We start from the raw sequence: 26,351 nt of genomic DNA, 5'->3' as shown, positions 1-26,351 counted from the left end.
ATTTTTTTAGATTCTACATATAAGGGATATCATATGATATTTGTCTTTCTCTGGCTTACTTAGTATGATAATTTTTAGGTCCATGTTGCTACAAGTGGCATCATTTCATTCTTTTTTACGGCTGAGTAGTATTCCGCTCTACGTATGTACCACATCTTCTTTATCCATCCATCTGTCGATAGACATTTAGGTTGTTTCCATAGCTTGGCTATTGTAAACAGTGTTGCAATGAACATTGGGGTGCACACAGCTCAAATACCAATTATGTTTAAATCAGTTTAAGAGATGTTTATTGTGTGAGAAATACAAAGTGGAACAAACCGGAGTCTACTGTACCTTAGGAAAGTTTAAAGCTCCAGAGGAAATCAGACCCATAAAGAGATAATTTTAATATAAGATGAGAAGGGATACAATAAAAGTATCCAAGGGTGCTGTGGAGCAATAGGTGAGGGCTGTTGCACACAAGGAAACCTTTCTAGTAGGTGAGCTTTATCTGAAGCTTGGAGGATGCCTAACCTTAAACTAGATTTTTTTAAATAGCTGTTCATTGAAGGAAGTGAGCTTACCGCAAGGAAAGGCGCTAGGTGAAATTATCAAGGGATTTAGTTGGTTTTACCGTCAGCAGCACTTAAGGAAAAAGTTGGTGCTAAAATGTGAGGGTGTCAGGAAGGCAGGAGCTCTATCGCTGAGGGTCTTGCAGGCCACACTGGAAAGTTTTTCAGTAAAAGAGTTTATTTCAGAAAGATCTTACTAGCTTCAGTGTGGAGGATAAATTTAAGGGGAATAAGACCGGAGGGTGGGAGTTGCTCATTCACAATGTTAATGCAATAGACAGTATGTGAGGTGATGGGAGCCTGGTGGCAGTGCATATAAAAAGTCAGCGATGTGTTTGAAAAACACGGACATGCTAAATTTCACTGGACTTGGAACTGACGGAACATAGGTGCATGAGAAAGGGAGGAGCTAAGGAAAGGCCCAGAGCTCTGTCTTAAGTGACTGGATAATGGATATAAGAACAGGAGCAGTAAGACCCAGAGAAAGACTTAATGTGTTGGGCAGGTAGAGTTAGATATGCCTGTGGAAGGTCCATGTGGATCAGTCTTTCAGGCAACTGGGTACTGGAGTCCCAGTGTTGTGGATAAATGAAATCAGACTTCTCTGATGTGATTGTTCTTGTCCTACCATGAGTTATGAAGCTCTTAAGGGCAAAGCAACACATTTTAAGGAGAAATATTGCATAAAATGTGAGATGATGGCCTTTATGAAAGAGCCTTTATGGTTTTTATTTTATTTTTCCCAAAGTAAAAGTGATTTTTTAAAGTCTGTCTCTACATTATATTTTAAAGGATTTGAAGATGGCTCTTGTGCTGCTGCTATTCTAAATTAGCTGTTATTGACATTTTAGAATCTATTTAAACTGCCTATTTACATTTAAACCACAGATATATTGAAAGGAAAGGGCAGTGGGTTAGAAGAAGGTGATTAATCAGAAACAGTCTGCAGAGGAGATGAAATGGACTCGGCTCCACTAGAGTTAATGTCTGTCAATTAAATAACACCGAGTCAATTAATAATAATAGCATGAATTTTTCCCCCCACCACAAAAAAAGTAACACGAAATTACCATTCTTTTTCTCTAACAATTGAAACTTTGGTTATATTAGTAGCTGTGGCACCAAGGGTGGATCAGAGTGATTCTTGAAATTTCTTCCAATCTAGTGATTCAGATTTTTAAAGAAAAAGTTTAAAGAAGTTTATTCTACTTTAATCCAGTGCTTTGAGTGTGCATGACAACAAGCAATCATTCAACAAATACTTAATGAATATTGACTTACCCGCTGTTGTAGTACTGAGCTTCAGGGGTGGAGCAAAATAAAGTCTCTGGTGCATATACATTCTTGGAGGTGGAGGCATGCTGTAAATTCATGAGCCCATCAATATATCAGGTAGTAGGTAGAGATAAATGCTATGAAGAAGAAGACCAGTGAGTAAGTAGCTAGAGATGAAGATGGCAGACGTGCTATTTTGTAAAGAAAGGTCTAGATAGACATATCTAGAATATTGACATCTGACATTAAAAAAAAAGAGAAACAATACATAGATGTGCATCTATGTAAAAATTTGCAAAACTAAGCAAATGGCACCTTGTAGTATTTTTCAACTTTAGTTTCAGAGATATATTTCACTCTTGAAAGTAACTTGGGTATTTATATAAATTACATAATGTTAGATTTCATACTACCTCGTTAACATACATCTCTACTGATCTTTAAGCAATTCAAATGCTTTAATTAAACACTTTAGAAATTTAAAGTCAGAAAATAATTGTTCCAGTGCTCAAGAATCTCACTACAAGAATGCTCATTATATCAATAGAAATGTTTGGATTTGTAGAAAATGTTGGTATTTGTAGAAAACCACAAATTCCTTAGACAGACGTACAAAAAGTATTTTGATATCTGGCGTGATTGTAACTAATTTAAATTGATTATGTTTTTGCTTTCTTAACATAAATTTTTTACAGTGAGTACATATTAATTTCATGAAAATAAAACAAAATTAGTTAAAAATATTAGGGCTTATGCATTACCACTTAAACATTAATAATCAAATTTATTTAAGGAGTAATCAGTAATCACTTAAACACATATTAGCAATTATCATTATTGCTTTTAAAAGTCACTGTTTATGCAAAAACATTTGATTAACATGAAAAGAGCTTCAAAATCCTTGCAAATCCTTATGAAATAGATAACTAAGAAACATTTTATAAGTTTTTGTCCTTTTTTCCTGAATAATTTACTTATTTTGTGGAAGAATAGATCATATAGATGATAACTATATTTGTAGAAAATTTATTGTGTGCAAAGTGAAAAAATAAAAAGCCTGCAAGCTTCTCAGGGCCATTGTACAATAAAAGAAATGAGGGTTCCTTGGGAAAATGGCTGATTCTAGGTCTGGGGCAGGAAAAGTGCAAGATAAGCTTAGGGCATCATATAGTGACAGAAAGAGAGAAGAGAAAGAGGAAAAAGGAAGAGGATGAGGAGGACTAGGAAGAGGAGAGGGAGGCTTGAGAAGGGGGAAGGGGGAGGGGAAGAGGGGGAGGGGAGGAGGAGGAGGGGGAGGGGGAGGAGGGGGAAGGGGAGGGGAGGAGGGGAAAAGAGGGAGGGGAAGGGGGAGGGGAGGAGGGGGAAAGGGGGAGGAGGGGAAGGGGGAGGGCAAGAGGGGAAAAGAGGGAAGGGGGAGGGGAGGAGGGGAAGGGGGATGGGAGGAGGGGGAAAGAGGAAGGGGAAGGGGGAGGGGAGGAGGGGGAAAAGAGGAAGGGGAAGGGGGAGAGGAGGAGGGGGAAGGGGGAGGGGAGGAAGGGGAAGGGGAGTGGAGGAGGGGAAGGGGAGGGGAGGGGAGGGGGAGGGGAGGGGAGGGGAGGGGGAGGGAGGGGGAAAAGAGGGAGGGGGAAGAGGAAGCAGCAGGGGCCACAACCTACCAAAGAGACACAGGAGCCAACCTGAAAGAGCTCCCAATGGCTAAAGCTGGAAAAATTTGAATAAGATAAGTATTGAATTAAACTCAACGAATAAATAAACATGCACAATCCCATAATTATATAAATAAATGATTGAATGAATGAATAAATAGAAGAAATCTTTACAGAAGAATTCTAAATAGTATATGTAGATACTCCCCCTCCAGGAGGTAGAACTTAATTCCCCTTACCTTAAACGTGGGCTGGACTTGGTGACTCACTTCCACAGAATAAAGTACGGAAAAGGAAAAATAGTAACCTGACAGTGAAGAAACTCGGCAGACATCACCTTGACCACTATCACAAGTGGAAAGTCATGTTGAAATCGTGCCTCCCCTGATAGGAAGTGCTGAGGACACCCCAACTGAGTGGTTTTTTCCCCAAACTCCACCAGTCTAGTCATAAGAAAACTTCAGACCAAGCCAGGATGAGAAGGATTCTACAAAATACCTGACCGGTACTCTTCTAAAGTGTCAAAGTTATGAAAGACAGACTGAGAAAACATCACAGATTCAAGGAGTTGAAGGAAACTAAGGAAACATGATGATGAAATGCAATGTGAGATCCTGGACTGGATCCTGGAATAGGAAAAGCAAACAAACAAAAACATTTGTGAAAACTGGTAAAATCCAAACATAGTCTGTATTTCAGTGAACAGTGTTATACCTAAGTTATGTCTTAGATTAGACAAATGTACCAGTTATGTAAAATGTTAACATTAGAAGAAACTGGGTGGAGGGTGTGTGGGAACTCACTGTACTATCTTTGCAACTTTTCACTAAATCAAAAATTATTCCAAAATAAAAAGTTAATTAAAAAGAAAACTGCAAAATAGATTCTTATTGAAGAAACTGGACATCCAAATGATGGTATATTTTTAGCTAATTAAAATCCTGTTTTGGGAAAAACAATATATGAGATTGAAAAAAAAACAAACTAGTGTTTAATAACAAAACTATATAGAGTATGATCCTTCTGTGTATCTATGTACATACATTACATATATACAAATTAAAATAATCAGAAATGTAAGTTATCAGTGGTTATTTCATGAAAATAGAATTATGTCCTTTTAATTTTCTTCTTTAAATCTTCCTATTATTCTCAATTTTCTATATGAAAATGAAACATTTATGAGAAAACAAGAAATCAAAAGTTGTTTACGTTGTGGTGCTATATTCAAATACATTTTTAATTTTTTCAAATAGCATAAATTACATTTCTAATTATATACACTCTTACTTTATGTAAGTGCCTTGCTGCACGAAAGTCAATAAAACATACTAATTTGCTAAACCCTACAATTTCCCCACATTATAAATAGATTGCCCAAAGCTCAAGCTATTATTATACATTTTGAACCACAATTAAATGAAATGACATTCTCCTTTCTCTTTCCCTTCCTCTCTCTCTCTGTTTACACACACACACGTATATGTAATAATGTATAGTTTCTTGCATTATTCCATACATTAGATAGAGCGATAGATGCATAAAATCTAGAATGACACACCATCAACACTGGTTACCCATTAAGACTGGTGATCTCTTGTCTTGGGGATTCACATTCTACATTCTATATTTCTGTATTGTTCATTTCTTTTTAACAATAAACATATATTACATTTGTAGTAAAAATTAGCAAAGGTACTTTTTTAAAATAATAAAATCTTAGATGATAAACAATTTTCCAAACTATCTCATCTGAGTATCTCCAAATTCAGACAGTAAAGACTAAGTAACAATGAAATGTTTTAAAATAAAAGCCTTCTCTGCTGTGACGATTTGATGAATTGGGCACGTTACCAGCTCTCTGAGTTATTGTTAGAAACAAAATCATGGAAGCACTGTGATTTCGCATTCACTTTTTGACTAGCCATATTGTTGTTCAGATTGCTTAAACAGTTCAACCACACATATTTAATCACTGCATAGAAAACTTTGTTCTAGGGAGTGAAAAGCAATCAGGGTAATAGGGGAAAAAATATGGCTTGTCCCAAAATAAGCACAACATACTATTAGATGTCAAATGAAATTGTAATGTATTTTGTAGGAAATGGAACTAAACTCTGATGGATTTTACAATATCCCAGACTCTCTTATGGTGCGTGCTTATGTATAAATTATATATGATAGATTATTTCTAGGAATTTTGTAATTTCAAAGCCAACTCTGAGTTCACATCCACATGCTAATATTGTGCAAGCATTTAACCCATTCCTAGAAGAACAGTTTGGATTTTGTGATGAGTGATCTGGCTTGCAGAGCATTTTTATTAGTTTCTCAACCGACCACTGACCACTTACTATTTGTAAAATGAGGTTTGGTCCTCATGAAAAACATTCCTTGTGTTTTTTTTTTTTTTTAACGTCCTAGGACTGTCTAAATGATGACCATCCTTCTTGTCACTTATTTCATTGCCCTAAAAGTAAGGAAGAAAGGCATCAACATTTGCATAAGTCACTATTCTGTACCTGGACCTGATTTTGAGTTAGGAGGAAACGGGAGAGGGGTGAATTCTTTCCTCTGTCTAAGCTCCAGGAACATTTACTTCCTAAGAGATGAATGGGGAATATTTTTTGTCAATTAATGTATATTGAAGGTATATAAAATGACTGTTGTTGATATGAAATTGACTGCAAAATTACTTTCTGGAATTCAGAATTTACTCCCTCCTTCTGACTTTTTGTTTATACACTTTTCAAGACAAAAAGTCATTTCAACCAGCTGCTGGATTATAAATTCAATCTGGGATCCAATAATCAGATTCCACGTTTCCTCAGTTTTATCTCTCATCACAAATGATAAAGATATTGCAATTGGAATTCAGTTGTGACAGTATAGATGATTAAGCTAAAATCGAATTGGCTTGGCAGTGTTAGCAGAAGCCAAAATTTAATGGCTGCTTTTTTTCCTCCATAGTAAATAAACCTCTGTGATTCATACTCTCAGAACAGAATTCTGTTGATTAAGAAAATTTTTATGATTATACAAAGTCTTATAGTAAATTATTGACTCTAAGAATTAAAACAAAATTCCAAGTTATATTTTTCTTTGTGAACTTTTTAGAATGTAACAATTCTCTGAACTATTATTTAAAAACATAAATGTTTGCAGCGGTAGGATATTTTTAAATATTCAAAATCTATTGATGATTTGAAGGGAAAAGTTAGAGATATTCTAAGCAATATTTGAAATAACTGTATTCATATCAATTCACTTTATAGAATTAGTTAAAAGCAAAACTTATACTGGCAAGCACTGCACAGAAAGAGTGAATATGCTGCCGGTACTGCACAGAAGGGTGAATATACCTACGGTAGCTCTGCTCCTCTGCCTAGGCTGCCATGATGTAGCGTGCTATCGTTACTGTTACCGGGATCCAAAGTATTCCCCATGCTGATTGAAGTAAACCAGTGTCAGAGAACTAGGACATGTAATGAGAAGATATTTCTCTGACAGGCTTTAAACTTGCTATTATTTTTCTCCAGTGTCTCCCTGTGGATTCTTTGGCAAGACCTTACCCCAAACTGAGAGGCAGCTTCATCCTGGCTTATAATTCTAAGATAATTAGAACTGTCCAATTTGTCTAGATTCTCTACAATTTAATATTAAGAGCTAAAAGTAGTTTCAATGATAAAGATCTAATTATGGTAACTAAGCTTCTATTTGTACTTAAAATTTGATCTGAATGATTACAGTTCATCGTTGACCCATTCCATGGGTTGGCAACCCACTAACCAACAGTGTGTAATAAATAAAATCATCTCATTTTCTATTTCTGGTGTGAATAAGTAGCAATTATTAAACTATTGCCCACCATCCCTTGTTTCTGAGCGTCGTGAAAAAATTGTTCACATTTCTAAAAAAGTTTATATTTCATGTTTTCAATGAAATTCCCTAAAATAAAATTAGAACTACTCTTATCCCAGTATAGGCTAGATACTTGTTCTTCTAATTATATATGGGTGAGGATGTCTTTGTTTAGTGTAGTCGAAAACATGGGCAACCCAATTCTCCATTCCAAAGGCAAGGGGCTAACAAGGAATTTGAGACAGACACGAGCCCTAGAAGCAAATGGTAAAAGCTTCTTAAAGTTCACTTCACTATATCTAGGCACTACCATAAAGTTAAGTGAAACTGTAGTAGAATATAAAAACCATTGGAAAAATGAGTATACCCTAAACCCTGCATTCCAAGATCCTTCATTGTTATGTCATGGAAAATAAAATTTGTGGGCAAAATATTGATATATATTTGAAATCATAAACACTCAGCCTCATTTAAGAAGGAAAATAATAAAATCTCATAATATCTCAGGGATTAAAAATTTTACTTTTTTCAAGTAAACTCCAAACTTCTAAGTTAAAAATTTGACGCGTGTAAAGTCATTGATGGAATTTATGTTATTAGTATTACAAGTTACATTGATAAAGGTTTCTGTGATCATTCTTTATAAGTACTTCCCATAAAATCCACTTCAGGACACACAATCAACCAAAATAAGAAATAGAACAAGAACCCAGGGCTAAAGAGTTTTCAGGAAAAAAACACTTTTTTCTCATTTATTCTGTGTAGACACTCACTGAAAGAAGATATACTTCACACTGGATGACAACATACAATAATTAAACTAACATATTATTTATTTCTTCTTTTAGGGGCTGATGTTATCAACTTTGATGGTCATGTTGTGTTACCATATAGATTCAGAAACAAGAAGATGAAAACACTGAAAGATGTCATTGCTTTGAAATTTAAAACCTCCGAAAGTGAAGGGGTAATCTTGCACGGGGAAGGACAGCAAGGGGATTATATTACTTTGGAACTGAAAAAAGCCAAGCTGGTCTTCAGTTTAAACCTAGGTATGTCCTGACTTTCGGCACCATTCTTTTCATTTATTAGTCTTCCCGTTAGTTAAATGCTAATGGTCTTTAATCCTTAAAATGTAAATTGCAAAAGGAGTTCACATTATATTGTCAATCCAGTTTTAATTCATAGTGGTTGATATATATTGATATACTTATTCATTCAAAAATATGTATTAAACACCTGTACTCTGCAGGTACTATACGAGCATCTAGGATACAGGGGTGAAGAAAATGGAGTTCTTTGAGTTCATGAAGTTTATGACACAGTGGGGGCATCAGACACTATATTATCTATTACTATTTTTATAAAACAACTAAATCCAAAGAAATGACTTCAAATAATGATGAGGAGTGTGAAATCAATTAAATAGGTTAATATATAAAGGATATTGCATAGGCAAGATGGGTCAACATTAGAATATGTAGTGAAGAAGGTCCTCCCTGAGAAGATATTCATGCTGAGATTTCAGTGATGACAAAAAAAAGCCCTAAAAATATCTGAGAGAAGGTTAATTGAGAGGAGGGAATCACGAAAGACTAAGACCTGACATGCTCAAGGAACAGGAAAAGGCTGGTGTGGGTATTTGTAATGAGTAAATAGGATAAAAGATGAAATCCAAACATTGAGGATTGTTGAAATACTGTAGTGTCCTTTAGGGCATGGTAAAAGGTTTAGATATTATTTTAAGAATGGGAAGCTATTAGTAGGCTTTAAACTCTAGCATCATGATCTTATTTTTTTTAAGTACTGAGACTTCTGTAAGAGAAAACACTTGCATCAACATGAGAGTCTGGTACAGTGAGAGACAGTGAGAGACAACACTGCTTGCTACAGTGAGAGCACTGCTTGCAGAAGGTGGCTATCAGTGGAGATGTAGAGAAATTGATCCACTTGGGAGATGATTCTGGTGGTAAATTCAGTATCATTTGTAATGATTTGGATATGCAGTAAGAAAGAAAGATAATGTATAAGGGATAATTCCTAGGGTATGGCTTGAGTTCCAAATGGACATTAGCACCATTTTCAGAAATACAGAAAGCTTTATTTTCTCCACAGAGTTTCTTCTAATAGAGAAGTATTAGTTTTTTCCAACAGAGGAAGTCTAGAGATCTGTTTGGATATGGTGCATTTTAGTTGCTTATTAGGCATCAAAGTTGAGATTTCAACTAGGGAGTTGCATGTATGAGATTAACAGGAGAAGATACTACATGGAGACTGAGAAGAAGTGGACAGTGGATAGGAGGAAATACTAGTATGTGGCATCACAGAGACCCGGGAAGGACAAGAGGTGGTCTACTGTGGTCTACTGTGTCAAATTCGCCTAAAATGTCACTTAAGAAGACAGAAAACTGAGGTCACTGTTTGGCAACATTGTGGTTACTGTTGATTTATTCTCAGTGGAATAGAAAGGACAGTAGTTTTATTGTCATCAGTTAAGAAAAGATGAAAGGTGTGGGAATGAATATTTTAAATATTATCAACTAGAAATGAAGGAATCAGAAATGATTTGTTTACTGGAGAATGAGATGAAACTCAAAGAAGGAGTTATTATTTTGTTTTGGGCTTTTGTTGTTGTTTTTAAGTGGACAATCCTAATACATGTTTGGTTGTTGATAATGTAGCTCAGGTTTACTTAAAGTTAAAGGGAAGATCCACAACACAGATACTGACATTCAAAGTTACAATTCATGCAAATCAACAGTACATTTATCCTCCTCTTGCTTGCCTAAAAATTTCGGGATTTATGCAAGAGTTGTTTGAAGGGCATCATATATTCTGTATTTTTTATGCTGCAGTGACTTTAGAATTCTATAAAGATTTTATAGTCTATAAAGATATAAAAGACTTTATAATCTTTATAGAATCCTTTTATAATCTTTTAAAATTCACATGTTAAATGCATCCCAATGGAAAGCTATAAAACTAAAAATTAGAACACAAAAAGAGATCCTGCCTATTTACTTTCCTTATCACTGTGGTTGTTCCAACATTCTTAAATATGGCTTGTGTCCCTTATATTAACTTTTATTACTTTGAAAATCAAAATTATACTAAAAATTAAAACTTCAGTTAGTTTTTTTGGTTGATAATACTTGCTATAGTGTCTACAAAGATTTATCTTTTATTATAAAACTTTTCACATTCAAAATCTCTGATAGAAATAATAATTTCTATAACAAAGAAGAAAATTATCCAAAAATGCTGATTATATAATTACACAGAAATATTTTAATTTTTATATTAAAAAATCATAAAATGAAAATGCCTGCCAAAACCTGGGAAAATGCAAATGTCAAATATAGAATTTTAATGTCATTCATGAATAAAAATTCATTCCACTCTGTAATAATACCAAGACTTTAGGAGGAAAATGTTGCCAAAAAATATAAGGAAAACTTGTAGAAGAAACATTATAAATAATCTATAAACACCAAATGCTCAAACTATCTATAAAAGAAATGTACAATAAAATAACAAGATTCCGATTTTTTCAAGTAAATAAATTTAAAAAATGATAGTATCTGTGTTGGTGAGTTATGTGACAAAAAGGATTCTTTGTACTGTTCCTGAAAATATTTCAAGAAAACAACTTGATAATGTATCTTCAGATATTTTAAATTCTTTATATAAAGAAATAATAAGAAATAACTTTAGGATTTAAGTCTAAGGATGTACTTTGCAATATTCATTACAATAACAAAAATTGAAAGAAATAAAGCTTAACATATAGAAATAGGTGGGTATGTGTTTAAAATGTCTGTGAATAATTTGGGGAATACGGTACAGCACTAAATGAGAACCGTAGGAAAATATAATATACCAATATTTTATATTATGTGTATGAATTATATGTATTATATAATTATATGTATATATAATTAAATGTATGTAAATGAAAAATGTCTGGAAGGAAATAGACCATGCTATCTTTAGTGATGGAAATGAGTGATTAATGTTTTACATATTAATTCTTTATAATATTCTCTATTTGTAATATTAAACATGTATTCATGCATTACCTGGGAGAAACATATCCCTAAATAGTTTTTGAAAAAAAGGTTCAGTAGAAGCTAAGAAAGAGGGATGGGGGAAGAGAAACCAGAAAACCAAAAATAAGTGCTTTTTAAAAACACACACGCTAACACACACACACGCACATGCACACACACACACACACTCAGAGCAATTGGATCATATCCAAAGACGTTTATTTTTTCAAACCTTTCTCCTGTTTTTTTAAAAAAAGTGAAATGTACAGAATAGCCTTTAAAAGCCGCTGGGGCTTATAAGAGTGTGACATTACTGTTCTGAAACAAGAACTGATCATATGGCCTCACTAAAAAGACCATTACCATGTCATTATTGGAAAGCAGTTTGTGTAGAGTTTTATTGACTAGAATTTATGACAGCGATGGAAACACATCCACTCAAATATCCGCTGTCACTCTTTAATGCTGTTACCTAAATATCAGGCACGTGAGTTGCTGCTTAGCCTTCTAGTCTAAATATTTAAAGTAATGAAACTGAATGTAGTCTTTCACTTAAATTTATTCTTTCTTTTCTTTCTCCCTGTCCCACCACCAATGTACATACATAATCATAATCACAATCACAGGGCAACATTTGATTTCATCACCAAAAGGAAAGAAATTTCATCTAGGAAATCCATAGAAAATGTCAGGTATAGGCATATTAGCATCCTAAATGTGAAAAAATGAAAATAATTTAATTCTTCAGTCAATTGTGTGTTTCTCTGATTTCTATTATGCTCTTTATTCTGAAGCAGTATTGTATTTTTATAGCATTTAGCTTTGCCTGACCATCAAAAGCAATGCTTGATTAGACAAAATAAAAAATGGTAAAAAATATGTAAACAGCATCCAGAGATGACTTCAGTAAACATTTCAGATTCTCACAACCGTCCACTCTTATTTATAGTCTTGTTGCTATGGAGATCTTATTTCAAAACTGGATTAATGCTGCATATATAATTTTGCAGTTTTTTATTTTAACGTATAACTTGGGTAAACTTTCCATGACGTTAAATATTATACTGATTATGGCTTTTGGAATCAAAAAAAAAAAAAACTGAAAATTGTCATGCCGTGTTTTCTTGACCAAAAATAATAACAACAACAATAATAATAAAAAAATTAACAGGTAACATTTAATGAATGTTCACTATATGTCAGGAAGTGTGTAAGTTCTTTGCTTGTACTAATTAATTTAATCCTTACAGCAACCTTGTAAAGCAGGTACTATTATTCTTCCCTTTTTACATGTGAGGAAAGAGAGGCCTAGAGAACTGTCACCTTGGCCAGGATCATGGAACAAGCCAATGGTGGAACCAGCATCAGAATCCAGGCGCTCTGGCCCCAGAGCCCATGGGGCACTGACTTTATAAAGAATCTACCAAATTTAGCAGAATTCATGGCACAGTAATTGGAAAAAAAAAAAAAAAAAGCTCATGTTTTTTAAGGGAGCAGACTTTTCCATCTTTAATAGCTTTTATGTAGTTTGAACATACAACTGTTTTTAAGTGCAGTTACATGTTGGTTTTCCCATGTTAACTTCAATAGACAGAGCTTTAGAGAAACGTCAGCCCTTGGTGTTGTAGATGAAAGGTCTACTTCGACATAGAGTTGTGATGGCTTTGCCTTGTTTCTTTTCCACTCAGGAAGCAACCAGCTTGGCCCCATATATGGCCACACGTCCGTGAGGACAGGAAGTCTGCTGGATGATCACCACTGGCACTCTGTGGTCATTGAGCGCCAGGGCCGGAGCATCAACCTCACCCTGGACAGAAGCACACAGCACTTCCGCACCAATGGGGAGTTCGACTACCTGGATTTGGACTATGAGGTAAATTTGAGGATGTGTAAGTTGTAATGCATCAAGTGGCTGCCTCAGTTTCCTACTGTCTTGTTGTATTATTGTTAATCATATACCTTCCTATACCATTTTCATTTTATCCTCCAAAGAAAACTTAACTTACAACTTGACAACCTAATTTGTTAATATGTCGTTTTATTTATTTCTAAATTATTCATAATGAGTTCTTAAAACATGTTTAAAAACTTGGTACCAAAATAACATACTGATATATTTAAAGAGAAGGACCATTTATCATGTTATCATGGCCATTTAACGAAACCACAATAAATTTAAGTTGTAATCTTTTCTTTGGTAGTTAATTATAAATCACCTGTTCTTGATGATGTACAGTATATTATGTACATAGGATTGTCTAATATTTATTACAAAATATTGAATAAGAAATCCTGAGTTCTGGTATATGTTAAGTCATTGACAAGTTCTGTTTTCTCAGATATCGTTGTCATAAAAGAAATAAAAATACAGAATATTTTAAAGAGATTGTCCATAAATAAAAATATTTCTTTACCTTCCAAATGATCAAAGATTAAAAAATAATCAATGATCATATTGTTGCCATAAAAAATATATATTCTCATAATATACTGGTAGGCGTATCAAGTTTTTTAATTATTTGGAGAACAGTTCAACCTTAAAATGTCCATCAAAAATGTTAATCATAAATAGGGATAAAAGTTCTGTAAGAAGATGTTCATCACTGGGGCACCCCTATGAGTTTGCTGTGCCACCTCCATGTGCCTTGGCCCCCAGTTTTGAAATTGCAGATATATACATATACATATATGTATGTTACTGATATCCGTACATAAATCTTTCAGAACATAGAATGTGCTTTACCATAACATGGTAAGTGAAAAAGTCAGGATTTACAACTATGTTATTTTCTTTATATGTTTAAATAGTTTCTAAATTTTCTGTAATATAAATACATTATATATGTTTCTAAATAGAAATTTAGAATAGAATATGCCATATAAACTTTGATATAGAGACTTTATTAACATTAAAATAAATCTAAGGTTATCAGGAAATAATTACTCCTCCAAATATCTCTTTAAAGTAAAAATGATGGTTGAAAGGGAAAGAATGTGAAAATCCCTAAAATTTCTATCTTCTGTAAATTAATATGAATCTTGACTTATGTGGCTTATCTCCTACTGTAGGAGAGAATTTAAAGATGAATTATTCATTCTCCATTAATAAACTTTGAAGTATCATAGAAGAGGTGAGAAATCCTGGAACATTAGTAATGGGCAAACACAATTCCAATTTTCAAAAACAGAATTAAAAATTTGGGGTTATAGACCCTTTGAGTTTTTGATGAAATCTATGAATATTCATGCACACACAATGCTTTCTATGGGGTCAGCAGTTTCATCGACACTTCGAAGCCCCTCTAGATAGAATACCATGTTTGAGAACCTCACCTGTAGACTAAAATGCCTGAGACATATTTGTTAGAGAGACACAGGAAAAAAATGTTAATTTACTAGAAAGAATCAGGAGAGACTCAACATATTTCTCTTTGTAGAGCTACTACCTGATTACTTTCCTCAGATCCTGCAGTTATTGGCAAAAGCTGCAATGAAAATGGTTGGGCCTACCTTTATATCTCAACATGTTTACCTGAATATAAAGAGATTCTCTTGGCTTATTTGTTTAAAGAAAATTAGGGACTATAGTAGAATCGGTCTCTCAGTGTTTTTGCACACATCTCCTTGCACGAAAGGGCTCATTATGACTAACAAAAGACACACCTGTTACTCAGGAAATTGCAAGGATTTTAGGAGCTCTGTGCCAGGAACTGGGAACAAAGACCAAAAATATTTATTATACTACACCATTATTCAATATTTCCATCCTGTAGACAAAATAAACATAAATAACCTCAAGAGCATACACGATAGGAAAATGTAGACATGAGTTCTGAGTAGTTATTAATTTTTTGTTTAATGTATTGAATTTAAAGCTTATATAATTTAATTTTTAACAATGACTCCAACAATCAGTTCTCATGAGCCAGTATTGGCAGGATGCAGCACACTGCTGCCAGTGGTTAATTAAATAATACCTAGCCTCATTCCCGGGGATATATTGATACATCATAAAAGAAGCAATAGAAGACAAGTTTGCTCCTTTGACATAACTCAATTTGGGCATGTCTGGGGGGGAGAAGCCTTAACCGTTCACTTCACTGACCTCTCTGTAGCCTGTTAAAAGTGAGCAAGTCACCATTGCAGTCAAGCTGCAGCTACATGGTGACCTGAGAAGCGTGCAAGGGTGTACAGAGGCAGTTCACTTCATTCTTCCTCCTCCAGCCAGTGACAACGCAGGGCAGGACAGCAGACTGGTGTTTGTCCTGGCTTCTCTCCCTTCTTTATCCAAATGCCAAGATACACCCACTTTGGATGTTATGCCCTTGCCTTTGCCATACAGCTCTGCTTGGAAAGTAGAAGAGTGCCTCCCCCTTGCCCACTGTAGAACTGGGCTAGGATTTTAGAAACCAGTTGAGATTTTGTAGAGAATCAACGGCATGAGCTCAAATTGGAGCCATAGTCCTGGGTTTGAATCCCTTTTTGCCCCTAACTGGTTGTGTGACAGTGGTGAAATCACATTCCCTTTCTATAAAGTGAATATAATAGCACATTGCTCATAGGGTTATGTGAGGAGACAACAGGAAGTAATAGAAATCACCACATATATCAGTTATAATTAATAAGACTGAACATAACAGATACATGTTTATTCCTTTCACATAAAAGGAGCCTACAGGCAGGTAGCCCTGGGCTCAAATGGCAGCATCATGGTCATCAAGACCACAGTCTACTTTTATCCTGCTGCTACTCCATCCCCTCTGCAAATCACTCCAAGATCGTCACTCACGTTCCATTTTGTATTCCAGACAGTGCAAAGGAAGGGAGTGAAGAAGACTGTGCCCCCCCCATCCCTTTAATTATAGTTCTTGGAGTCACACACAACCCTTCCACTTAAATCTCATGAGACCAAAACTTGTTCAAAGAGGTTGGTAAATGCCATGTATTGTCTGGGGAGCCTGTGCCTAGCTGAAAAGCAATGTTTTTTTCTTAAAGAAGGTGAGAGAAAGGACACTCAGAGGTATCTAGCAGTCTCTGCCACCCTTTGAAAACTCTTGATAGCTAACAAAAAAAAGGTCAGTGCAATTCTTTTTTAGAGTCAACATTGTCATTGAATGGCAGCGCCATTCATAAGGCAATTGTGTGAGTCACAGCAATATCAGATTATTAATCTAACAACTGCAACAGTTTTCTTTTTACCATGAGAATGATTACAATATCACAACGTGTTTCCTTTTATTGATGAGAATACATAACAAGAAACAAGTAGTGAGCACCTAATAGCAAATGATGAGTTACATTAGGAATTGGGATTTGAACCCATGTCTCTTAATTGTAAGGAATCTGGTAAATTGAGCCTGTGACGCTTCACCAGGGTACCTTCTATAAGGTAGGACATGAGCCAAAGGTTGTTGAAAACAGAAAAACCGTAAGGAGTGTGTGAATCATCATCTGGAAGGAAAATGAGAGTCCCCCCGTAAAGAAACTACGCACACAGAGAAGGAATAAAACAATACTTTTAAATAGCATTTAGTAATATTATTCAAAATGTGATGCTGCATGTCATTAAGGCTGGAAGATTTTATTACTGGAGCAGAAATTGACAAAATTGATAAAATGAATTTTAGATGGGAAATACAACACTCCATTAAAGTATCATTAATTCTTACCTTTGTTATTAATTACATGTATATAGCACCTAATAAGTTCAGTTCAATGCCACTTGAAAATATTTTCCTAATCTATTTTAGAATACTCTATTATTCATTTTGTAGTTTCCTTATTATTTTTTATGTATTCTTAGTTTTTCTCTTTTCTTCCCATGTTTAAAATCTAAGGTAAATGATATATATACAGCTAACCAGTATTAATACATTTAATTTTATTTTAAGTGAGGTTTTTTGGTTTTTTATACTGTCTCATAAACCATCATTAATTTGTGCTTTGTCCCTAAAACCAGTTAAGCGTTTAAAATGCATATACACACTACTATATATAAAATAGATAAACAACAAGGACCTACTGTAGAGCACAGGGAACTATATTCTATATCTTGTAATAACCAATAATGAAAAAGAATCTGAGAAAGAATATATATATGTGTATAACTAAATCACTTTGCTATACACCTGAAACTAACAACATTGTACATTAAAAATTTTAAAATGGTTAAAAAATAATTTTAAAAATTTAAATTTTTTTAAAAGTAAAAATAAAATGCCAAAACATAAATAACAGAAGCATAATTTGTGTCTTCTAAAACCCAAAGATCTCTGCTTTATATATAAAATATGAAGTCTTGACATTGAAATATGTCTTTCATTTTCAAAACTTTGTAAGAAAAATTGGTAATTTAATATTAAGAGAAATATATCTGGTTTATATATCTTGATATTACAGCTATGATTAATAGATTCATTCACTACTAATTCTTTGTTAGCAGTAAATGTCATTGGCAATACATAATTAAGTATAATTTTGTATTATATGAAATTGATATTTAGTACTATAATTGGATCAAAAATATGTAGAAAAATATATACTCTCTTTTTATAGGCCATGATTGCTTAAGAATCACAGCAAGGAGCATTGACCTTATTCCTTAGGACCTAGGAGACCTATAATATCTTTAAACCTGTACTTCTCAAATCATGGCCCCCAAATCTGAAGATGTTCCTAATCAATGTTGCAATTAGACTTTTGGAACTATTTTCTGCATTCAAATAAGACCAATGAATTTTTTACTCTAATGGTCATTAGACTATAATGTCTAAATAGGCTGAATACAATTTTCCTTGCTTTTGGCTGAAGTTTTATAAACTTAATATATTAATGCTGGTTATTTCATAATGGCTAGAAGCATTTATTGATAGTATGTCTTTGAATGATAAGCATAAAAATGTATTCTTAATATTACTTAATGAAAGATATTTGCTGTGTACAATCTTTTAAAACAGTCCCAGGAAAATTGATAAACTGTCTTCTGTGTATTAAAATGCTAGAGGTTGTTGCTATTTTCTTGTTCAAGTTACAGTCTAATTTTCAGAATTAATGACAATTAGCATATACTTCAATAACAACATAATTTAATATGCAACAGACTTTGGAGGCAGAAAAAAATGTCTGTATATATTGGTCGAGGTAAAGATAACTGACCTTGGATCTAATAGTAGTTTTGTCTAATTTATTGTAAATTTTTTTTTTTTTAAGTTGAATACAGTATGAATGTTGACATTTCGTCTTTTTTTTTTCAAAGATAACCTTTGGAGGCATACCTTTCTCCGGTAAGCCAAGTTCCAGCAGTAGAAAGAATTTCAAAGGCTGCATGGAAAACATTAACTACAATGGCATCAACATAACTGATCTCGCAAGAAGGAAGAAACTAGAACCCTCAAATGTGGTAAGGTTTTTCACCCCCAAAATATTGGTTCATAGAAAAATCAAAGAAATTTTATTGTGTCTGGACTGTTAATAAACAACAGCATCATAGCATTTATCGTCAGGCTTGTGGTGAGTTCAACCATATAAAACTAACTTTAGAGTTACCTGAAGATATGGAGATATTGAATTTACTCTGAGAATAGATACCAGTGTTTGAGTTAAATGAACCAGAAATAGACAATAAGTTTGATTCAGATGGGGCCCAGAATTTCAGCCCCAGTGTTTCTGGATTCCCCATGGCAGAGGAACAGGCATACCTCATCGCAGCCTTTCAGCAGCCCTTATATCGGCAGCCTCATGTTTCCAAATGTCACATCGTATATAGCTCTGCATTTCTTGATTATGATGCAATTCAATATTTTAAAAGTTTTAAAACCAGGAACTTTATTATATTTACTTCCATGTTTCCAAAGTTAATTCACTCAAATATGTAAAGAAATAAACTTCTTGTCCAAGCTAAACATACCAAATATTATGCAATTAAATAAAGATTGATTAGATTGGATAGTGAAATCTGTGACCCAGAAGCTCACAGTGGTCTTCTCTGACTCTGGTGTGAGTGTTTCCAGGTTGAACTATTTCAAGAAGGAGAGTAGAAATCAAAGAACATGCTAGCACACTTGCGTTCCTACGACACCATATAGGATCACTACAAGATATCAACTTAAAAATCTGGTATGTGAGTTCCTTATGGCTCTGCAAGAGCAGGAGTTTCTTTAATCCCAAAATGTAATTGAGAAGAGCCTGGGAATCCAGAGGTCCATATATTTGGGAGCCAGCAGGAGTGGATAATATAATGAGTATTTGTGCTATGCTCTAAAAGACTCCGGTCTTGTTAACCCAAACTTGAGTCTAGGGTTTTCATAAAATTACTGGACAAATGGAAATGCTGAATGAATAACCAAGAGTTCAGGTTGGATATAAGAAACTATAAAATAATAATTTAATGCAAAATTTTTCTTTACTAATTATCTTTCTTAAAAATAATGATGAATTTATACTAATAGTTAAAAATTGAACTTTGGTGAAATTTTCTCATAAGATATATTGACTGTAGAGAAAAATAATAATAGCTCCATGTACAGGCAAAAGGCACTGTACAAGACCTGTTACATTTATGGTAATCTAAGAACAATACTACAAGGGAGATACTGTCATAAACATTTTGTAGATGAAAACTGAGATTTAAACTGGAAAAATAACTTTCCAATAAACATAGATTGTGGATGCACAGTATCCGACCCCTGAGGTCATGGTCTCTTTCCATGCTGTGTTATTTCTTAGCTAGAGCAGTATTTATACATAGGCTATTTTAAGTTTTGGATAAAATGGCATCAGAGTCCTTTTGTTTCCTCAGAAATTGTTACTTAAGATAGAAGGGTACAGAGTCCAAATCATCATAATACCTTTTCCATTATTTATACCTTTAAGAAGTAAAGTGTTATTTCTGCCCAAACCTCTCAGTTGGTCCTCATATGTATTAATTAGCTACCCACACTACAGAGAATTGCACTCCGGGGGACTCATTCCCAAACCAGCTTTAACCACAAAATATATATTGTGCTTATAAATGCTATTTTAACTTGAATAACAAAGACATTTAGAAAGGCATGAATTATCTATAATTATGTTTGTTAAAATAGAATGAGCAAACATAAAAAAGGCTTTGAAACAAAAATATACCTATGTATTGAAAGTTTAGGCAGTATAGAGGCAAGCCGGACATTTGCAAGCACCTCTACAAAGGCAAATATTTACGTAGGAAATTTGCTTTCAAAGATGTCAGGTGCTGATAGTTCAGTGGAATTGACTCAGCACTCATCCTGCACCCCTCTCCATATACACACCCATTTCCTCAGTATACGGTGGATCCAGAGTCAGCACCATTACTCAGAAAATACCTTTAACTTTGCGGGGAGACAATCCCCACAGCACAGGCATGCAGTCATTTATGACATCTCCGTTATTATGCACAACCAGTTCTTTTCATCGGGAAAAGTAAGCATTTAAAAATAATCATCTGTGAAGTCACAGCACAAATTTAATTTGAATATTAATTCAGAGAGACAGCCTAGCTTAATGTACTAAAGTGGAAGAGCTATGCATCTAGGGACAAATATGCGGTGTTGTTAAACAAACAAAAAATGAAGTGAAAACGTCTCCAAATCATATTCCTCAAGATATGGTGGGTTCAAAAAAAGATGGAAAGGGCTTCCCTGGTGGCGCAGTGGTTGAGAATCCGTCTGCCGATGCAGGGGACGCGGGTTCATGCCCCGGTCCGAGAAGATCCCACATGCCGCGGAGCGGCTGGTCCCGTGAGCCATGGCCGCTGAGCCTGCGTGTCCGGAGCCTGTGCTCCACGACAGGAGGGGCCACAGCAGTGAGAGGCCCGCGTACCGAAAAAAAAAAAAAAAGATGGAAGAATATGTAGATTTTCATATCTTTAAAAGGAAGGTACTTAGATACTAGAATATAAAACTCAATGTATTTGAATAATAAATCAAATTTCCTTGTACCAAATAGAGGGGGTGTGAAGGGGAAGGAGGAAGTTTTAATTACTGCAAGTTTTCTTTTCCTTTTGTACATTCATGTCACTGTTTCCACAAACATTAATGTGTTATATATGCACACTTCATGGGAATTTATTTATTTTATAAATTTATTTTATTTTTGGCTGCGTTGGGTCTTCGTTGCTGCACACGGGCTTTTCTCTAGTTGCGGCGAGCGGGGGCTCCTCTGCATTGCAGTGCGCGGGCTTCTCATTGCAGTGGCTTCTCTTGTTGCGGAGCACAGGCTGTAGGCGCACGGGCTTTAGTAGCTGTGGCACACAGGCTCAGTAGTTGTGGCTCACAGGCTCTAGAGCGCAGGCTCAGTAGTTGTGGTGCACGGGCTTAGTTGCTCCACAGCATGTGGAATCTTCCCAGACCAGGGCTCGAACCCGTCTCTCCTGCACTGGCAGGCGGATTCTTAACCACTGCACCACCAGGGAAGTCCTTCATGGCAATTTAAATGAGATTTTTGAGTTGAATAACAAAATAATCTGAGATAATCACAATCATGTTGATGCTAAATAGTTAATATTAATTCATATATATTAGGTATTGAGATAAAACCCAAGAGCATTTGCCCCATAATAGTTTAATAAATAGCAACCGAATGATCATAGTTCCCACTGAGACCAGATTTATATGTTAACAAACATTTGACCAAGGCCATCCAGAAGAGGACAAAGGCATTCCCTCCCTGGCTGATGCAGCATCAGTTGTGGGGGAGGGAAAAGCAGCTCCTTGCTGTCTTCAGAAGGTCCAGTGGTCCACACCCAAGCCCACCACACAGGGACACATCCATTCCATAGTCAGCCCATCACATCCGGCTGTCAGTCTCTCAATTCCATGCTGGATGGTGCTTGTACGAATCCCTCAACTTGGTAGCCAACTGCCGTACCCTGTTAGCTATAGCAGGAAGGACATGCCGAGGTATCCAACTGCTGCATCCGTGTCACACTGCTGCACGTGAGAATTTCACACAGGCTCAAGTTCTGCTTTGAAATTTGTAAAACTGTCGCTTTGTCTACTGTCTTCCATGGATGCTTATTTTATTCTACACTTTCCTTAAAGCATGCCCTTCTGTTTTCCAGGGAAATTTGAGTTTCGCATGCGTGGAGCCCTACACGGTACCTGTCTTTTTCAACGCTACCAGTTACCTGGAGGTGCCTGGACGGCTTCATCAAGACCTGTTTTCGGTTAGTTTCCAGTTCAGGACTTGGAACCCCAATGGTCTCCTGCTTTTCAGTCATTTTGCGGATAATTTGGGCAACGTGGAGATTGACCTCACTGACAGCAAAGTCAGCGTTCACATCAACATCACGCAGACCAAGATGAGCCAGATAGATATTTCCTCAGGTCAGTGAAATCTATTCAGTGTTCGCTCCTGAAACTATCGTGATTTCCACAGCTTAAGTTCTGTTGTTGCTGTGTTGGTGTCACATGCTCATGATTATGTTTGGAATCAGACTTTGGAGGTACTCTCTTAGCTGCGCTGAGTGCGGATTGAATGAGGGAAACAGAACCTCGCTGAGATGGTGAGGGTGGGCAAGGAGGAAAGTTGGTTGAGACTGTCTCAGAGGACTGAAATCTTCCATTTTTTTTTTTTTTGCAAATGCTAGTTCATTTTGAATAGAGCAGTGGATACTCCTCTAAGTTAATGTTATATGTTTAAAAACAAAGAATGTTTATTTGATTAACATAAGAAAGTGTAGTTTATCTTTTGACTTTATGGGCATTCAAATACCTTTTACTATTAGTAATAAGACTATTGATTTAATTATGACTTTAAAGGTATATTCTGCTTGAATCAAAAGCTCAAAGTGATCTTGCTAAATTTGTATAACGTGTCAGGAAAAAAAGGGGGGTGAGTACAAACAGGAATGACAGGAGATATGTATCGACTGAGGGCAGACTGGCCTGGCTAAGCAGAGTAATTTTTAAACTTGACATGGTAGTGGTGTGATAAACTGAGACTTAGGTAATATTGTTGTTATTTGAACAAACTTGGCGACCTTGGAATATTCCTTGATTATGATGGTGCAAAGAAAACTGAGATTGCAAAGTGAGATGTCATAAACAAAGAGAATAATGTATGATATGGGACTGATAAATAATTTTAAAAAATCACCAAAGTTCTCTAGATGTTTCTTGCAATAGGTGTTTTAAGTAAGTACTTATTTTAAGTAAAGAACTATTTAGAAATGGAAGACAGAAGGAGAAAGAATGTTTCCTGAGCCCCTTGCAGATGTACCAAATACTAAGAGAGGAAGTTCATAACAGAAGGCTCAACTGTGTGACTCTGGACTCTGATTTCTAAATATTCCGTATTCACTCGTGACACCATATGCACACACATGACACAGTTGCTAACATGTTGTATGATTTGGTCCATCTCATTTCTCTTCTATGCTATCAGCTCCTTGAAGGCAGAGGCCATGCCCCACATATACAGCAGCACCTGTAATGTAAGAGGTGCTCCAGGAATGTTTGAATTCAGCACTGTGGCTCCTTGAACACAGAATATCTCCTGCTCAAGGATAGGTATCTTTTCATACAGTAGGCTGTGTGCTTCTGTATGGCCTGGCTTTGTGGACTCTTACTGAAAAGGACTCAAGGAAGACAGGAACCATTATGTCACAGATGTCTCTGAATTACAGAAATCAAAAGCTATAGTGAAATACCTAGATGTTTACTTTTTCTTTCTTATGTTGTTAGTTTTGCTTTCTCCCTGAATGTCCAGAGTCAAAATGATTGATCACCATATTCTAGCACTACTTCCCAGTATAAATCCACCCAGAGAGATTTAGAACAAATAGAAATTATCTGGAGAGACCAGAATAACACGTAAAACAAATACACATACAAATATTGACCACATCTGAGAAATTCCCCATTAGATTCTGTTATGTTTAATGATTCATTTCTAATGCTTAAACACATAAAAATATAAGGATGAAGGCCTCCCTTCTGGCATTCACTGAGCAAACCCAACCTCTTGGTGGTTTTCCACATAACAGGAACCATTATAATTAAAAGAATAGAATCTTAAACATAGTGATTAATAGACATTTACTAATTTAATTTGGTCTAATTTAGGACTCCAAGATACTCTCATCTGTTTTAAACTGTGTTTATTAAAATATAAAAGAACAAAGGAATCCAATATGCAATAACTAATTTACCTTAATAGATTTGCTTAAATATGATAAAAGTAGACTTCGGATGTTTTTGACAATTTAGCTAAGAATCTGTGCAAATTAAGGAGAACAGATGTGAAACCCAAAATTTTATATAGTCTCACTCTTATATAGTCCAAAGAAAATATTTATGTTTCAAAGATTTTCATTTTTTCCCATACATGGAGCACACTAATATTTGGTTTAACAAAGGGAAATCATTCTGTATTATATATACCCTGTTCATTTACTGTTGAAGTATAGTTGATTTACAATACTGTGTTAGCTTCAGGTGTACAAGAAAGTGATTCAAATATAGATTCTTTTTTAGATTATTTTCCCATTATAGGTTGTTACAAGATATTGGATATAGTTCCCTGTGCTATACAGTTAATCCTTACTGTTTAACTATTTTATGTGTAGTATTGTGTGTCTGTTAATCCCATACTCCTAATTTATCCCTCCCCTCCCTTTCCCTTTTGGTAACCATAATTTTATTTTCTATGTCTGTGAGTCTTTCTGTTTGGTAAATAAGTTCATTTGTATTATTTTTTAGATTCCACATATAAGTGATATCATATGATATTTGTCTTTTCTCTGACTTACTTCACTTAGTATGATCATCTCTAGGTTCATCCATGTTACTGCAAATGGCATCATTTCATTCTTTTTTATGAATGAGTAACATTCCATTTTATATATGTACCACATCTTCTTTATCCATTCATCTGTCAATGGACACTTAGGTTGCTTCCATGCCTTAGCTATTGTAAATAGTGCTGCAATGAACATTGGGGTGCATGTATCTTTTGGAATTAGAGTTTTTGTCTTTTCCAGATAAATGCCCAGAAGTGGGATTGCTGGATCATATCGTACTTCAAATTTTAGTTTTTTAAGGAACCTCCAAGACTCTTTTCCATAGTAGCTGTACCAATTTACATTTCCACCAACAGTGTAGAAGGGTTCCATTTTCTCCACACCCTCTCCAGCATTCATTGTTTGCAGACTTTTTGATGATGGCCATTCTGACTGGTGTTGTTTTGATTTGCATTTCTCTAATAATTAGAAATGTTGAGCATCTTTTCATGTGCCTATTGGCCCTCTATATGTATTCTTTGGAAAAATGTCTATTTAGGTCTTCTGCCCATTTTTAGATTGGGTTGTTTTTTTGATATTGAGTTGTATGAGCTGTTTGTATATTTTGGAAACTAAGCCCTTGTTGGTTGCATCATTTGCAGTTATTTTCTCCCAGTCCCTAGGTTGTCTTTTCATTTTGTTTATGGTTTCCTTTGCTGTGCAAAAGCTGATAAGTTTGATTAGGTCCCATTTGTTTATTTTTGCTTTTATTTCTTTTGGCTTGGGAGACTGATCTAAGAAAATATCGCTATGATTTATGTCAGAGAATGTTTTGCCTATGCTCTCTTCTTGGAGTTTTATGGTGTCTTGTCTTATATTTAAGTCTTTAAGCCATTTTGAGTTTATTTTTGTGTATGGTGGGAGGAAGTAGTCTAACTTCATTGATTTACATGCAGCTGTCCAGATTTCCCAACACCACTTGCTGAAGAGACTGTCTTTTCTCCATTGTATATTCTTGCCTCCGATGTCAAAGATTAATTGACTGTAGGTGTTTGGGTTTATTTCATTGATCTATATATCTGTTTTTATGCCAATACCATGCTGTGTTGATTACTTTAGCTTTGTAGTATTGTCTGAAGTCTGGAAGGATTATGCCCCCAGCTTTTTTCTTTTCCCTCAGGATTGCTTTGGCAATTCTGGGTCTTTTGTGTTTCCGAATAAATTTTAG

The 26,351-nt window shown here is 35.1% G+C and overlaps 1 protein-coding gene across 3 annotated transcripts in view; it reads left to right on the top strand.

Moving 5' to 3' along the window:
- The window catches only part of CNTNAP2 (contactin associated protein 2), a 2,034,513-nt gene that overhangs the window by 894,373 nt on the left and 1,113,789 nt on the right, over positions 1-26,351 (top strand). For all 3 annotated transcript variants that reach the window (XM_060305187.1, XM_060305186.1, XM_060305185.1), the window contains exons 6-9: positions 8,185-8,388; positions 13,074-13,258; positions 18,641-18,784; positions 22,463-22,727. In XM_060305187.1, the coding sequence (XP_060161170.1) occupies positions 8,185-8,388; positions 13,074-13,258; positions 18,641-18,784; positions 22,463-22,727 (798 nt within the window). The remainder of the gene's footprint in view (positions 1-8,184; positions 8,389-13,073; positions 13,259-18,640; positions 18,785-22,462; positions 22,728-26,351) is intronic.

Source organism: Globicephala melas, chromosome 9 (genome assembly GCF_963455315.2).
Source record: "Globicephala melas chromosome 9, mGloMel1.2, whole genome shotgun sequence".
NCBI lineage: Eukaryota > Metazoa > Chordata > Mammalia > Artiodactyla > Delphinidae > Globicephala > Globicephala melas.
Note: the sequence above shows the minus strand (reverse complement) of the source record. Positions and strands in the feature narration are given on the sequence as shown.